Genomic DNA, 18,071 nt, shown 5'->3' with positions numbered 1-18,071 from the left:
CAGAGACAGGAGCGTCAAGACTTGTTTTGTAAAGGGAGTGTAGTAGAGTGAGAGGTATAGAATAAAGTTTGGTTCTAATGTGATGAAGTCCAAGAGGGTTTTGTATGAAAGGAAAGGGACCATCTATGGAGACATCATGTAACTTAAGTGACGTGTAGTGGCGATGGCCATGACTCCTCTCCCGTCTTGGAGTTTTGTCAAATAAATTCATCACATTTATGCTATTGTTATATTGGCTTGAAAGGTTTCCTATACTTTTGATGTTGTCATTGCATCCGTAAGGTATTGCAGTACCTAGTCTGCGTATCCAGTACTCCTCTCTTTCCCTACGATAGCTTTTACTTAGAACGGGACTGTTCGTAGGATGGTAAATTTTGTCTAAAATACGAACTTTCATGGAGAGGATTGAATGATCTTGTTGATTAAAATGTTGATAAACTGTCGGGAATTTGGTGGTGTTAATTCCCGAACGATGACTGCACATTCTTGTGTTTAATCGTTCTTGCGTTTTTCCGACATATACTGAACCACATAAGTTGCATTCTAATCCATATATTAAGTTTGTTGATTTGCAACTTAAGTCATCGTGACTTCTTGTATGGAAGGTTTTATTTGTAAGGGAACTGGAGAAGTAAGGGTCGGTTATAAGAATGTTGCATGTTTTGCAATTTTTAATACCACATTTTGATATGGTACAATGTGGTTCGTCATCGTTGTAGTCAAATATATCATTTATCAAACGTGGTTTGATAATTTTGAAATAGTCAGAATTTTTGTACTGGAATAGATGGTCTGCAGACTGAATGTGTGATTGGGTACTTTTAGTTGAATTGGTCGGGGCACTTTCCATGCCAGATGTGAGTGTGCTAAGATTCCCACCTGGGGACACCACATACTTACAAGACAACAGAGTGTCCGATCTGCTGTCAGGTTCGGACCTTTTTATACTGGGCGACTTCCGAGCCAGTTGTTCTTTCATTCCTCTTGGTAAAACCATTAATTTAAAAAAAATGTATTACTGAGATGATGATACCCTCGGGGACAAAATCCACCAGCAGAGGTATCGACCCAGAGGTGTAAAAGAGTAATCAAGGGAACCAAGGTTATAGCGGTAATCAAAAGAATGTAATCCAGGGACAAAACCATACATGGAAAACAGACATACACAACAAAGAACATAAAGTAACTAAAATCATACATACAAAGTAACAAAAGCAAATGAGCAACTCGGACTCCACTAAAAATTGGGAGCATGGACCATGTGCACCGGTAGGGTAGGCGTCCTCTGCTTTTCTAGAAACACCCGCCGAGTTGCTCATAAAAAGTCAAGTCCGGGGTAGACAAACGAGGAAAGGAAAACTATGACCCGTTGAATAAATCAGTTTTCATGGTGCAGATGGATACACCATCACAACCCAACGAGATCATGATGACGACCATAGAACTTCTGCAGTGATGACTTCAATCTTGTAGCAATATAACCCTGTTCCAGAAGCCTATTTGTTAGAGTTCTAGTGCGATACAAAAAGTCTGAGTAGTTTCGGCAAGCTCTGGTATAACGTATGAGTTGTGATATGAACACTCCATACGCAGGTGCTGAAGGGATGTTGCCACAGATGAAAGGAAAGTTGACAATTCTGAGTGAAAAGTCATCACGTTTGTCGTAAAGTTTGGTCAATAGTTTTCCTTTACCATCGATTTCTAAGTGTAAGTCAAGATAAGAGGCTGACTTCACAGTGTCTGTAGTATCCTTTATCTCAAGTTCTTTTGGGTAGATGCGATGTATCAAATCCCCGAAATTAGGATTGTTTAAAGATAATACGTCATCTATATAGCGGAAATTGAGATTGGAGGATATAGCCAAACGATATTCTTTCTTTCTGATCAGATCAGCTATAAAATCAGCCTCATAAGAGTGAAGGAATAGGTCAGCAAGTAAAGGAGCACAATTTGTTCCCATTGGAATGCCGACCGTTTGTTGAAAAACACGTCCACCACACTGGACAAATATGTTTTCGATTAAAAATTTCCAGCATTTTGTAAACATCTTCCTCTGTATATTTGGATTTTGAATTATTTCTTACAAAGTATGAGGAATCTCTACCAAGAACTATATTTTTGTATCTAGGTTTACCATCTTTTTTGGAAAAACAACGATGTATAATGTTTTTTAAGTCGGGATGTGTAGATTTACCAGAACAGATTTTTGTTCGGAAATGCAAATATGCTGAAGCCTATATATCTAGTGCAGTGTAAGCTAGTAATAATTTGTGATAAATTGTCTGATTTGAATTAAAATTTTAATATTGTATGTTTATTGATGTTGTTACACTTTTGTATTTAGCTGGATCATGACATAATATATCTCAATTCGTCTAAAGAAATGGCATGCATTTTTTTTTCAAGAAAATTAATGATAGCTTGCACTGCACTGCAATACATTTTAAAAACAGTACTATTATATGACTTCAAATCTTGTATTTCGATACCTGTAGATTTATTCTAAAATAGTTGTTTTCACTTGTGTTGTTAACGTGCGAATTGCGATCAGGTGACTTGCGTTTCCATAGAATAGCGCCCTTAAGGTCAAAGGTTAAAAAGTGAAACTACCGACTGCGTCGGAAAAAAATGACAAGTTTCTGTATAGCTTAACATTGAAGGCCATTAACATTTCTTTCAGTTTGTATTCTGTCGGGTTTAAAGTGAAATATCAAGGTATGAACTTTTGACGAATGGTTTTCAAGCCTTCCTTTTGACATATAAACTGATCATCCCTTCCCCAGAGAAACTAAAAAAAATATCTCCTTTGGACTGACCGGGTTCCATCTCCCCGTGTCTATAGGAAACTTTATATCACGTGCTTTATATTCGAATATCTGTACTTGGCTATGTTTACCCTGTAATAAGAGTTAAGCCTCAGTAAATATTTTCAATCTACATTGTACCTAAACCTCAGAATAAAATAGTCCCCTGGAAGAATTTTTCATTAGTGAAAACCATCGTTGTAGGAACTATGATTATTTATATGTCCAGATATCAAACTGTTTAACACTTTTTATTCATTGCACAGGTACTCGTTTTTTTGTGTGCTAAAAATGAAGTGCGAAATTACGTGTTATAACAGCAAATATTGCACTTATACTATCCATATGAATTTTTCTGTTGACTCGGTGTGGGTCAGCTGGTGTATTGGACGTAGACGTCTATGTCCAATATACCAGTCGATCCCAATACATCAGAAAACTTCATATGGTTAGTATAAGTTCAATATTTGCTGTTATAACACATAACTTCGTATTTTACTTTATTTTTTAACAAAAAAAATCCCTACCCAAACCCTGTGCATTTTTGTACGTTGTACATGTACCCTTTATATTTTGTATTCTATTTATATATTTAATTTATTTTGGGAGTATTGTCAGTCAGCAGTTTATAAATACCATTTTAGGTCGAATATGAAATTTCCTGAATGATATTTGAGATTGGTCCTTTCTTTCTAGTGTTGCACATTTGTATTTCGGTGATAGGGTTTTCTTCATTTCCGGAAATGACGCCCCCTGGCGATTGAATTGACATCGCCATATTTGACATTTGCATGCAAATGGAGAGGAGTTGAACAAAATACTTTAAAATTAGCCCCCAAAAACTCTAATATATAGGCCCCTAAATCAACAAAGCCTTCATATGAAGGCTATGGAATACAGGAGTGTTGTATACAATGCCGCCAGAGATGGCAAACTCAATAGGCTTAAGATTTTTCTTGATCACAAATCGAAGGAAGAAATTGGGAAACTTGTCCACGCTAAAACAAACGGTGCCACCCCACTCATTATGGCCTGTCGAAACGGTCACATAGACGTCGTTAAATATATAGTTGAACAGTGTACTGCAGAAATCGAACAAGTTGGTTCTGTGACATTTGATGGGGAGACAATTGAAGGGGCACCACCTCTGTGGTGTGCTGCTGCAGCAGGACATTTAGAGATTGTTCAGTATCTTATTTCGAAGGGAGCTGGTGTTAATAAAACTACATTCACAAATTCAACTCCTCTTAGAGCAGCATGTTTCGATGGACATTATGAAATAGTCAAACATCTCGTAAACAATGAAGCAGATATTGAAATAGCCAATCGGCATGGTCACACCTGTCTTATGATAAGTTGCTACAAAGGTCACAAAGAAATTGCTCAGTATTTGTTAGAATTGAATGCAGATGTTAATAGGAAAAGTGTTAAAGGTACAGAGTTATTGAGTAACATTCTCATGTTGATGAGCATTTGTAAGATGTGCATGTGTACATTTACGATGTATATGTACTTCTGGGAGATATTGTTTGGGGTAGAACAAAAGAATTTTCTCCTTGAAGTGTACATGCGTATTAAGAATGCTCATCAACTACTCCACAATCAACACGAAATGTGACTAAAAAGTTATTACTGTTTCTGTGCAATGTTTAATGTTAGTGATTGATATTACTTATAAAAGAACATTATAAAATGTAAGTAACAATAGTAGCTAATAGAGTTACATCTATATGTATGCAGAATATGACAATGTAATATGCAGAGTAACTCTGTAGAGTGTCCCTTTCAAAGTGGAAAAAATATAAAAAAGAATTACTTTTGTCACTCAGTATAGAAATTTGCATTGCTATAGATTTTAAAGCACTTATATAAAATGATTTGTACTAAAGAATTGAAAGATTTGCAGAATTAGTACTATAAATACTGATGTAAAACGTGTACATGTACTTGAGACAATATAATATTCCATTTGAAAGTTAACTAATTAATTCATACCTGTTATTCTTCCTGAAATAAATGTACCTTTGGGGGAGACTCCTCCGAAATCAATGAAAAAATTTGAATCTCCCAACATCAGTGCTACATGTACATTACATGTGTGTGAGAATTGTGGGAGATCATACACGTACATTTTGTGTGAAAAAAGTACCATTTTTGCTTTTTGCAAATAAATTCTCCCCTACGAGGCAGTGTTAAATAGGGTAGAATTAGTAAGAATTCTTAGGTTAAAGATAGGGTTTATTCAGTTACATGTATTTTCTTCCATGGCATTTGATATCTTTCTATATGAACATATACAATTACGTAAAAAATATACAACGTGTATCTACACTTTGGTGGAAGTGGTCATCAAGCAGTGCTAATTTCACTGATGAAAAAAAGAGAAGAATTCACATGTCATTAAAAATAATGCATGTACATGTATATGTCTGTTTATGGTTACATTCTTCAAAAAAATTGGGTTGGTCGGTCAACATTTTATTTTATTTTTTCATTTTTCTTCCAGCACAGGTTCAACCTTTACTTCAACAAAATGGTTAGTCATGGAGTAAACTTTTGCAGTCCATTTCCTCGTATATCTATACATCGTTGTTTATTGTTAATCTAAAAGGAACCCCTGTTATAACAGATGTGCTATCCATATGACAATGTTAACTTAATTAACAGGCTGGTCGACATGTCCTGTGCCATGCTGACTTCTGTTTATGACTGGGTGGCTGATTCGCTGTGACAAAGGAAGAAATGCCCTGTTTAAACTCAAATGCCGGAATGACTTAGATGATATAAACTTCCTTTTTTAACTGAATATTATAGATTTAGTTTCTTACTCTCAGTTTGCTGATAAAATGGTTTAGGGTAGGGTCGGTCGGGTAACTTGTAAACAGACATATACTGTACATGTATATCTTTTATGGCCATAGTAAAAAACATTTTATACATGTATCCTGTAACAATAAGAAGAATTAGCCTAATTATACAATAAATATTGTTTAATGTTTCTCATATTTGCTGATGGAGTTTTACTACGGTTGTTATACATGTGTTTTTTTTCTTGATTTCCCGTGACATCCTAGTAACTACTGTGTTAAATGTCTTCCTTCCTTGTATTTGATTTTGTAGGGAAAATTTCTTATGTGAAATGGGTAAATCCTTATTTTTCTTTTAAACCTGTACAATATACATGTATCTTGTATAATGACTATCTACAAATGGGTACAACATCTTGAACATTTACATGTATGTTTGTATTTCCTCAAGAGAAGTAGATTTAAAATTGGAAGGAGGTAGCTGCAATTGATTTTAAAATAAGTTACATGTATGTTACATGTACATGTACAATACATTTATACAAGTACATGTATGTAGATATTTTTTAGATTTCTTTTGTTCATGTACAAGTGAGTCACTAAATGACTATGTAAGTAATAATATGTACATGTACATGTATATGTTGATACTTTCAGTCTTCACGGTAAACCAATTGTCCTAACTGTAAGCCCAAGTTAGGTACTTGTAATTAAATTCTGATGGCTTTGTAAAAAATCCACATAAAGGTCTGTTACAAATTTGTATCCACGTGTACATAAAAATTTTCTTAAGATACATATGGTTTGTACCTTTTGATCAGAAGTTAGTAGTGATGACTGCTTCAGCATTGTTTAAGAAATGGCAAAATGTATTACAGAGTATACTATTATTTGTTTTTTTTTTACTTCTAGGAAATACTGCACTACATGACTGTGCTGAATCAGGAAGTCTTGATATCATGAAACTTCTTCTGAAATATGGTGCCAAAATGGAGAAAGATGCTTATGGTATGACACCTTTGATGGCAGCAAGTGTAGCTGGTTTTTCGAAAATTGTTGAATTCCTTATTAGCAGACAGGAGTGTACTAAAGCTGAAAGAATTGATGCTTTAGAGTTACTTGGGGCAACATATGTGGACAAGAAAAGGGACATGCTAGGTGCCATAAATTTTTGGCGACAGGCAATGGAAGAGCGATCTTGTGACCCATCATTACCAAAGCCTAGGCAAGGGTCACAAGTTGCTGCATATGAAAATTCCGAAGAGGTGACAACTTTAGAAGACTTAGATGAACTTATTTCTGATCCAGATGATATGAGAATGCAGGCATTACTTGTTCGTGAAAGAATATTGGGTCCTGCTCATCCTGACACTTCTTACTATATTCGTTATCGGGGAGCTTTATATGCAGACATGGGTAATTTTGATAGGTGCATTATGCTATGGATGTATGCATTAGATATGCAGCAGAATGTATTAGAACCCTTAAGTCCAACTACTCAGAGTAGTTTTCTTTCATTTGCAGAGTTGTTTTCCTTCATGATGACTGAGTGGCGAAATCGACCTGCTCGCTCAATTGCTTTCAAAGACATTCACAATGTTTTGTTACGTGCTATTATGGAACTTGAAAAAGGAAAAGCAGACGAAACTGCTGATAAAGACAACAGCCATTTTAGTAGATTACTTGTGATAATTATGCATTTGCTTTGTTTGATGTGTCGCTTACAAAAAATAATGAGTAAAGATGAGGAACATTCATTTAAAGAAGTGGTTTATAAATTAGTTCATATGAAACCATATGGTACAAAAGGCTTCTCACCTTTGCACTTGGCTTGTTCAAGGGACACAACCAATGTGGGACGATATCCAGTTTGTTCATTTCCCTCAGCTGAAGTTGCCCAGCTTCTGATGGATGTTGGTGCGGATGTAAACTCAATTGACATTGATGAAAATTCACCTCTGCATATAGCAGCAAGCAATCGACCTTGTCGTTCTGAAGTTATTCGTACACTGCTCCGAAACGGTGCACATCTTGATCGTTGCAACAAGAACCGGAAAACCCCAATGCAGTTGATTCGAGGGATGTCCATCAATGACATAGTTTCACCATTGAATTATCTTACCCTTCAATGTCTTTCTGCTAGAAAAATTGTAAAGTGTAATATATCATACAAAGGTCAAATACCCAAAAAACTGGAACATTTTATTGAAATGCATTAAAGAAATTAGGTTCACATATACATTGTATGTACATGTAGGGCTTTTATCATTAAATTACATGTACATGTATTGGAAAAAAAAGTTTTAGAATATTGTAGCAGGCTTCAAACATTAGGTGCTGTTCATAGCAGCAGTAGTATCAATTAAAAAAAAGTTCATTTTAAACAACATTTAAAAAAAAAATAAACAGAACTTGCAGAATTTAGCATATTTTTATCAGTTCATAATAAATACATTTTTTTTACATTTTACATGTACATGTATGTATTGTTGATAATGTATGATGTACATGCACATTTGTAAATGGAACATATACATTGTGTCAAGCCTCTTCATGTGCAATGTAAATATACAATGTACACCCTAATAGTACAGTATTTCAGTTTTGTGTCACAATCAAAAACTTCCTTTAAACAATTAGTTAATACAAAAAAGGTTAATAATCTTAAAACAAATAGTAAATACAAAAAAGGTTAATAATTGGCAATTATGTTCAGTGTTCTAGCTAGTGTTCTAGCTAGGATTTGAAAATAGAGGGGCACAGGGTAGAGGGCACTTTAAAGTGTATTATGTGATAGGGACAGGGAGCAGTGCCCCTCCATTTTGCCCTAGCTAGGACACTGATGTTTTTACCCTGAGCTCAGTAGTGGTTTTCACTAAAAGTTGTAAGTGTAAAAGAAGTCTTAGGTTATGACCAATGTCACAATAATTTGATCTATTCTGACACGATACATTTGTAACTTACGACTAATTATACACTAACAATTTTTGCTGAAATCGCTATTTGTATGTCATCACGTACATTAACGATTGCATAATCTTCTGTTGCATATACATGTACATTTTACATTGGTTAGTAATTGTCTTTCTAAATCATCTTTTTGGGGATAAAATTGAAATGTATGTATAAGTAAACATGTTTTTATACATTTACAAGTACATGTGTGTAGAGTAGCATATAAAAGCTAGAACATTGAATGTAAGACAGAGGGGTACATAATCACTACATCTAGAAAAAAGGTGATGCATAGGCCTGATGATGTACAAAAAGTGTACATGTAGCATAGGTATTTGGATAAGGTACTGCAAATAAAACTCTCTCTCTAGCCCACCCTGAATTTTTCTAGTCAGAAGCTACAATGTACATGTATTGTGTATAACACTGCAGATTTAGTTTGCTTATATCCAGACTAAACAGCAGTTTTTTATGATGATTGTGCTACTTAAATTTATCTTTTTCTTGGTAGAATCAGTCTTAAATGAGAGAGAAATAACTTTGTTTTAGGTCCATAAGAGCTGGAGGTGTTATTCCCCTTCTTTTTAGACTAGCCTGGACACTTTATTTTCTGTAGATCATGTAGACATAACATGGTACTCTTAATTTATTGCACATACACATGTATACTTGTCTTTGACTGGTATTCAGCATCAATTACATGTATCCGCTACCCACATCACACACTGAAATGCAATTTTCCTATATTTCTTAATTTCAAATATTGAATTTTACATTGATTTACATGTACATGTATTGTAAATCATCTTTATTTTTCATTTTATACTTGAAATCATTATTTTGAGCATGTTTGTGGTTACATCAATAAAGTTGTCTATCATAAATTCATTGAACTTGAAAGTGCACATTCTGCACCAAATAAAATTTTGTAGGAATGTACATTTTTACACATACATGTATGTACCGGTATTAAATTTAGTCTTCTGAATATTGGAAGTCCTTGACCAAAGTACATTTTGTACATGAAGTAGGGAAGGTACATCAGACGTATATTTTTGGTCAGGTTTCACTCTTGCAAATGAGCTCATAGAATGGCCAGTGTCGGGTTCATTTTTCTGAATAAATATAAATCACAGCCATTAGATATTTGGTATACAACTTCAGCATGTGGCTTCATATCATGGGAAGTAGTTTCAGGTCTGTCCCACTTCTACTTATTGTTTATGGCAACTGGCCATATCTGTCTTAGTCCCATTTTTAAATTACTTCAATATCTTGAATATATTAGTGCTAAGAATCTTTACTAATTGTTATAATATTGTTCTGTCTACTACTATTTTAAGTACATGTACATTTATACAAAAAAACTGAACTACATGTTATATGTAAAGCATATTTAAAACATACAAGTCATTTGTTTGAATATTGTTGTGGCTTAGATTGTGTCTTCTTATATTTTACATCAATAGAAATGTACATGTACATGTATCGGTTCACAAATCATGCTTTTCTTATAATATTGGGATAATTAAAATTTTACAGTTTCTAGTTAATGGTGCAAATCCATTTACTCTACTCCCAGTGTTGACTTAAACATGTGCAGATGTACACTTTGTACATGTACATGTAAATGTAATTCTTATTCTCTCATGAATTATTTTTTCTATAAGTTTTTCAACATGTTAATGATTGTCCCATGATAATAGATCATATGAAAAAATATCAATATTGATATTAAAATATATTTTTACTTTTTACATTATTCCCATGTACACTGTATTTGATTGATCATTATTATATTACTTCATATATACATGTACATGTAGCTTGCATCATTACTATCATAATGTACATGTACATGTAAATCTTTGGGTTAACTGCATGTGGTATGCATGTATGTGTAATACATTGTCAATATTTAAAATTTTCAAACGGTACACAATTATTAGGAAAAATTTTTCATATTATACATTTTTTGTACATTATTACATGTAGGTTCTTTATTTATTTATAGTGTACACAATTATTAATTCACAAATTTAACCTGCTTTCAATTTATTGTGAAACTCCCAATTCTTTAAATTGTTCATATGTACACATGCATTCTTGACTTATACTCCTGCACAGTGCTCTGCTGACTCAAAAAAATGTTTTAATTTAAAATAAATACAGCACAGCTCAGGTGGAAATTACTATTTACACTCATAGATACAGATTCTTTTTTCTGGTAGGATGGATATGAATTATGATTATTACTGTTCTCTACTAAAGCTGGTAAAAAATAAGATTTACATGTAAAACAACCTATAAGCTCTGGAAGGCAATATAGATATAAATTTCAAATTTTCACAGAGCTTTGTTTATTTAATGTTATGGATACGCAAAGCATATTTGAAAGTTATTTTTATTACTACAATAAAAGGGGGATCAACACTTTTAGTCTAATATAAACATTTGCATACTAATGGCTGAGGTTACCTGCAATTTTACACCTAATGAAGTTTCTGTTGTTTTTTTACAATGGTATGAAACAAAAACAGAGAGTGACATTTAAGATTAAGTTTTGATAAAATTATGCTAAAATGAGAAGAGAAAAAAAAACAAAACCATCTGTGGGCAAGTTGAAAGATATTATTTCACCTGAGCTGTTGTGTATCTCATTCTTAAAGAACAAATATTATGTGATGTATAGGTTACATAATTAACTCTTTTACTTGTGCCAGAAGCTGGCACTACTAACTTTATACAACTGACATTCCAATCTTTGTACAAGCAAAGGACAGCAATATTTTTTTCCATTTGATCTTGAGTTCAGGTGAATATGCATTTCAACTTATAAGTACCTCTCTTGAAAATGCAAACATGTACATTCAGTGATTGTAACTACTAGAATATTAAGCCTGTACTACATTCAGCTAAAAATGCATCGTTTTTTTTTAAATTGTCTATGACAATGTCAGGTTTTCAAGCAGCCCTCTATTTCCTATAAAATCCCTATCTTTTGAACGTTGACCCTCTATCCCTTATTTATTACTTGGTCCTTCCTCTTAATTAGTTCCATAAATTTCGTTAGATGAGCTGAAAATTACTTTTTACATTGTTAAAGGTGGTTGAAATACAAATTTTATGATCTTAATCTTCAACTATATACATGTATCAGGTTTTAAAGTGCTTTTTTAAAATTTGTTTTACTATTCCTTTGAGGATTGAGGTGAAGGGAAAGATACTAAGAAATATCCACTTCATTTCAAAGTAATCGACCCCATCCCTGGTAGTATGAAGGCTGTAATTACTCGATCTTTTTAGTTAAAAATTGATGAAGCCTGTGAAGAGTATTCCTTTTAGAAACTTCAGACTAAGTATATTTTTCTGTATGAATTATTTACATTTTTTTTCTTAGTTACATGTATGATTTGTGATATTGTGTTAAGTTGATATTTGTAGTGTTGGATTTTGCAAACGTTTTTTTTTACCCCACCAAAATTTAGAAGAATTTGTTGCTAGATAATTTTTAAGTATATGTATGTGTGGATGGATGGGCAATGGTAATAACAAAAATATTGAGGGAATCGGTTTGACATGGTAAAAAGATTTTCCACTGAGGCAAAAAAAAAGATGTATGTTTCCTGCTATCCTGCTTACCTTACTTTTTTGTGATTCTAGATTTCTATGTACGTGTAAAATGCTTTTGAAAACTGAAATAAAATACATGCCTACCCTATTTTTTTCTTGCTGGTAGCAGGAATCAAGACTGTTAATGATTTCAAGGGCTATCAATGCTAAATGGCTTCATGATGCAGAGTTGTATGATGTAGATAATTATTATTTATCTGTACAACCTTACCGTTTTATACTTCAAATGGAAACATTAACATAATCATTGGCAGATACAGGAAGTGAGGTGAGGTTCCAGTGATCACCTCATTTTTTCTTTTTGTAGAAAACATTGTTAAGTTTTCATAAAATTTTTGCAAAAATGAGAAAATTATAGCCTAGAACCCCTTCATTTAAATTTTGGATCCGCCCTGAAATAATGTGACACTGGTGTACTGCAGTGGATTATTTAACCACTTAAACTGAATAAAAAATATTTACAAAACCAAGAGTATTTTAGCCTCATTTAGATTTTTTCAAAAGAAAGCTTGTAATGAATGGTTCCGTCTATCTATGTAATACTGGAAAATTGGCAAAACAAATCAAGATAAAAGCGGTAGAGTTGTACAACCATTATGATTGTTCATTAGGCCTCAATGAGTTGTTATATGCTATGTATGATCTGTTATTTTTGTTCTTGATTTTGACGTGTACTTTCCCTATTGATGAACTTGTTGATAAATGGGATGTTGGATCTCAAAACTTCCCACACGTGATATGTTTAATCATGCAGAATAAATACCTTAATACCATTTGTTCTTATTTACTTGGGAAGAGAAACATAAGCATTCTCAATTTTAAGGTTGCAAGAAGATCAATAACTAAAACAACTTGCCATGATTCTTGTGTAAGTAAAATACATTACATAAATGCAAAAAAAAAAATGCGGCCATGTAATTGTACTGTCGTCGTCCGTGTCATCTTTTTTAGAAACCTTGTTTTTGTGTACATGTGCGGTGATTGGAATCTAAGTTGATCTGAAAAAAAAAATTCAACGAGGTTCCAAACAACACGAGGGTTTGTTTTATAATTTAGGGTTTAAGCGTCAGCTGTTTTTGAATTGCAGACAAAAGGGCCAAAAACTTAATAAATTTCACTAGATACGTGTAACTCAAGTACATTGTATTGGTATATGGATTCAATGTGATCCGCTGGTAGATTCCTGTCGTGTTGTTTGAATCAGATTCACATACTTAATTGTTCACTTTGTTCGATTACATACCGGGAAATGAATTGTTGCGATACTGATGAATCTATTAATTTCTATCACGCATGTCATTTTCGGAACCTTCACAGGCATCCTCCATCGCCTTGAGTTATGCTTTTCAATAACCCTTTATTGGTTTTTAATCCTTCAGGATCAAAATACCCTATGTCAACGGTCCATCACTGAAACCTCCCTACTATATCTGAACACTACACAAAAATATAGTCCAAATGTAATTCCTTTTGTATCATTCAATACCTCTTTTACATCCAGTAAATGCGAGTTTTCTGCCCAACTATATTCTATTATTTCTGTAAAGAAAATAAAGTACTAGTCTTCAAATCAACTAAAGGTTTGAAAGACTCCTTTTTGGTCTTTTTGCATGTTTAATGTATAATCCTTGCGAATTTATTTTTGCTCAATATGATCGGTATTTTTGTATTTGATAATCTCTGCTGGTGGACCAAAGGTCCCTGAAGCCAGTAGTCTTACTTGAATGACCCTGAATTATATAAGATTTTATTTATTACATTTATGAAAACTTGCAGTATGATAAATTCAAAATACCCAAAATACCGAGGGTTCATTCCTTGTATTGCACATGGTAGAACTTTTCGATGATAAATTTGTCTTTCTCTTTCGACAGTTTCGGTTATGAATGCTTAATTACATATACATAATTTTATTGATTTAGATCTTCCTATACAGTTGGTTCTAATACAGCCGAAAGGTGACTCCAGTGTACTGCAATAAATATGATTAGTATTTTTGTATTTGCGACACGTCTGTTCTGTTGGTTTCTTGATTGGCAAAAGCAGTATCTTCACGTTCTATATATTGTTCAATGCCATGTTCTACTTTAACGGGAATCTATATGCTTTCAACTTGTTTTACAGGGCTAAACTTCGGTAATGCATGTATCGTCTTGAACATATTGAACATACAGATTATGCTTTTGTTCCACACTGTTCTATATCACAAAGGTGAGACATGAATTAATACCTGAACTGTTCAGGAATAAAGGGTTGAATGTTTCTTTCTACATCACAAAGGTCAGACAGGGATTAATACCTGAACTGTTCAGAAACATATGGTTGAATGTTTCTTTCTGCATCACATTGGTCAGACAGGAATTAATATCTGAACTGTTCAGGAATAAAGGGTTGAATGTTTCTTTCTGTATCACTAAGGTCAGACGACAGGAATTGATACCTGAACTGTTCAGGAATAAAGGGTCGAATGTTTCTATATCACAAAAGTCAGACATGGATTAATATCTGAACTGTTCAAGAATAAAGGGTCGAAAACGACAAAACGCTTGTTTCTTTCTATATCACAAAGGTCAGACAGAAATCAATACCTGAACTGTTCAGGAATAAAGGGTCGAATGTTTCTATATCATAAAGGTCAGACATGGATTAATATCTGAACTGTTCAAGAATAAAGGGTCGAAAACGACAAAAAGCTTGTTTTTTTCTATATCACAAAGGTCAGACAGAAATCAATACCTGAACTGTTCAGGAATAAAGGGTTGAATGTTTCTATATCATAAAGGTCAGACAGGGATTAATATCTGAACTGTTCAAGAATAAAGGGTCGAGAACGACAAAACGCTTGTTTCTTTCTGTATCACAAAGGTCCGACAGGGATTAATACATGAACCGTTCAGAAATAAAGGGTCGAAAACGACAAAACGCTTGTTTCTTTTTTTTAAACAATAGCATGAGTGAAAGAACATTAATCTTTATGAAAATTGTATCATAAGGCTCCGCTTGCTTTTTTTTGGGAGCGATTACTGCACCTGTTAAGAAATTATGGACCTAAAACTAATATTTTTTTCCTGGTTTTCCGGCAATAACTAGTAAAATGTTTGAAAAGATATTACTAGTTTCAACACCCCCCCACCACAAAAAAAAAAGAAGCAACTGATCGGTTTAAAGGGCTATGACTCTTACCTTTTTACAATTTAAGGCCTAAAATTTATATCAATTGCTTATTTTTTTTATCTTACTGCAAGTTTACAATTTTTTTATACCGCTTTTATTCTTGTGAGAATCTTTGCTTTTACTCAAAATCCAAAATATATCTACATGTATATTAAATGTGAATGTTGTGTGCAAACTTGCTACAACTGTGTACGCTACATTTGCGATTGTATCAAGCTGCGTCTTGCGGAGCATTATGTTTTTATTTCCTTAAATCATGAGTTTAGAAGGCAGAACACTCAATTAATGGGATAAAGATTTGTATTTCATTGTTAAAACTTATGCAAATATTTGCATATAATTTACATAATATTGCCCAAGCACTATAAGTATAATGGAACTATTTAAAATTATTTGATAGTAACCGGCTATCGACAGAGACAATGTGAGAAATTGACATGGGTTCACAAGTAAGACACAGATGTTTTCTTTTGTACCATGAAATACGTAGAGAATTACATGATTGCAGCGACTTTGCTATGCCTGAGTGAATTAATTCTAGCTTTTTTGTGGAGTAAACGTTCAGGTAAGTGAACACAAGCATCCCTATCCCCCCCCCAAAAAAAAAGAAAAAAATAAATAAAATAAAAATAAAACAGTTCGATACTTTTTAAAAACTTGTTTAATAATGAATGATTTTCAGCGAGTAAAATCCCATCATTAAATGACAATCATCCGATGAACTTCCTTAAGATAGTTAACTGGACAATTTTTGCATTAAAATACCTATATAATCTAAACAAGTTTAAATCTTGTTAGTTGTCCAGTTGACTGCCTAATATATTTCTTCAGAAATGGTCATTCAATTAAAGGAAGACCTACTACACTCCCTTCAGTCATCTGACTTTATTACTCTCTGTAAAAATGATTGATTGATAAGTATTTTACGGCCAAGCAGCACTATTTCATCCGGGCGATGACCATGAAGTGGATGATAAAAATGAACATGAAATGATGATGAAAGAAAAATTGATTGAATATAGGTTGAATATAGTCAACGAGTTTAGATTGCCGCTGGAAATAGAGAGAGCTTTTGACATTTTTTGTGACGCAGTGCACCACTTTGGTTTGCGGTCAGGGTTTCGTATTATGTAGGTCAACTATATTGACAATCGCAAGTGATTTAGGTGTAGTCCATTCAATGCCATTGTAAAGTATGTACATTTGTATTTGGCTATTTCAATTGGTTTTTAGCTGTACAATTTCTATACGATAAGTTGAACTAGTTTATTTGACGGGGGTAAATCTTTTCATTTTCGATGCATTGGTATGGTTGAATTAAAAAAAAACCACTTTGGCATTAACAGACCGACCCAATCATATGATTAAATCATGTGACATCGGCATATAAAAACCGTTGCAATCAGCAGTGTCCTCCCACACTCTTCACGTTGATTTACTCCCAAACAGATAGTGTGGGGAAACGCTCTCGGACCCACGTGGGGTCTGGAAGTAGGCCAGAGCGTCAACAGAGAAGACCAGCCGCTAGTAGGACATACTGACTGAGTTCTTCTATCAGGTATCTCGAAGTCTGGGCTTTGCTTCCTCCATCTACTAACAGACATCTTCTAAGACAATCCCCGTAAGGGGCTGTCGTGCAAGGTCCGCAAGGATAGTCAAGACTATAAACCACCAATCGGAATCAGTCCGCTCTCACTCTACAGGTTGACGTACTCCCAAAGTTAGAGTGGGAAACGCTCTTGGACACACGTGGGGTATGAGAATAGGCCGGAGCGTCACCAGAGCAACCCAGCCGCTAGTAGGACATACTCTGACTCAGTACTTTGGTCAGGTATCACGAAAGCTGGGCTCCAACTACAAACAGACATCTACTGACGTAATCCACGCAAGAGGCGGTCGTGCGAGATCCGAAAGAATAGTCATGACCGTAAAAACCACCAATCGTCAGTTCGCTCTCACTCTTCCGTAGACGTACTTCCAAGACAGTTTGAGTTGGGAAACGCTCCTAGACCCACATGGGTAATGAAAGCTTTCAATTTAAAAGCACGGATACAAAAAAGTTAAGTACCCATTGAATCTTCCTAAAAAATTTCCACTGAAGCAAGCAACTGTGCAGAAGACATTTTTTGCAGGCAGTTATAGCTTTGAAGTTGGGTATTAATGAACCAGGAAAACTAGTGTAAATAGGAGATATCCATGCAACTCCAAAACGAGGACATTTCGCACTGCGTCATAGTTGTCTTCGTTCGTGACCATGTGCAATTTACAGGCACTTACTTCATTGTGTTCATTTGGTGTACAAATCTTTTTATTTATGAAAAAACCCTAGTGATTTAACCATGTCTTGTTTAATGCAAAGTCGTAAAAAAGAAACAAGTAACTTACAATCGTAATCTCAACAATTAAATAAAACAAACACAATTGCTTATTTATTAATGTTAAGATTCATCAGCTGTCTCCAACGGCGGTGAAAGAAGACCTGCAATAATAAGGCAAATATCAATTTGGTGTTCCAATATTAATTTCATCTCGTACACTTGCATTTGTGACGTCAACCAAATCTCAGAGATTATTAAATGATTAAATAACACTATAATAATGAAGTTGAAAAAGATAGCACTTTATGGCAAGCTAAAGTGGACGAAAATAAGTATTTTCTAATATTAAAAATGATTTTTCAATATTGCAAATTCATTTT

At 33.9% G+C, this 18,071-nt stretch overlaps 2 protein-coding genes across 2 annotated transcripts in view; one reads left to right on the top strand and one right to left on the bottom strand.

Annotated features, from left to right (window-relative positions):
• The first annotated feature begins 3,528 nt into the window (after positions 1–3,528).
• LOC148620883 (protein fem-1 homolog C-like) lies at positions 3,529–11,166 on the top strand. The gene is made up of 2 exons (XM_088574716.1): positions 3,529–4,237; positions 6,524–11,166. The coding sequence occupies exons 1-2, from the start codon at positions 3,685–3,687 to the stop codon at positions 7,828–7,830; spliced, it is 1,860 nt and encodes a 619-aa protein (XP_088430842.1). The 5' UTR covers positions 3,529–3,684; the 3' UTR covers positions 7,831–11,166.
• Positions 11,167–17,719: 6,553 nt separating this feature from the next.
• Positions 17,720–18,071, bottom strand: part of LOC148620882 (uncharacterized) — a 32,825-nt gene continuing 32,473 nt past the window's right edge. The window contains exon 24 of the mRNA XM_088574715.1: positions 17,720–17,852. Coding sequence (XP_088430841.1) covers positions 17,812–17,852 — 41 coding nt within the window. The 3' untranslated portion in view covers positions 17,720–17,811. The remainder of the gene's footprint in view (positions 17,853–18,071) is intronic.

Source organism: Perna viridis, chromosome 3 (genome assembly GCF_037379345.1).
Source record: "Perna viridis isolate PV_CMFRI_1.1 ecotype Kerala chromosome 3, ASM3737934v1, whole genome shotgun sequence".
NCBI lineage: Eukaryota > Metazoa > Mollusca > Bivalvia > Mytilida > Mytilidae > Perna > Perna viridis.
This window is presented reverse-complemented; position numbering and strand designations above follow the sequence as displayed.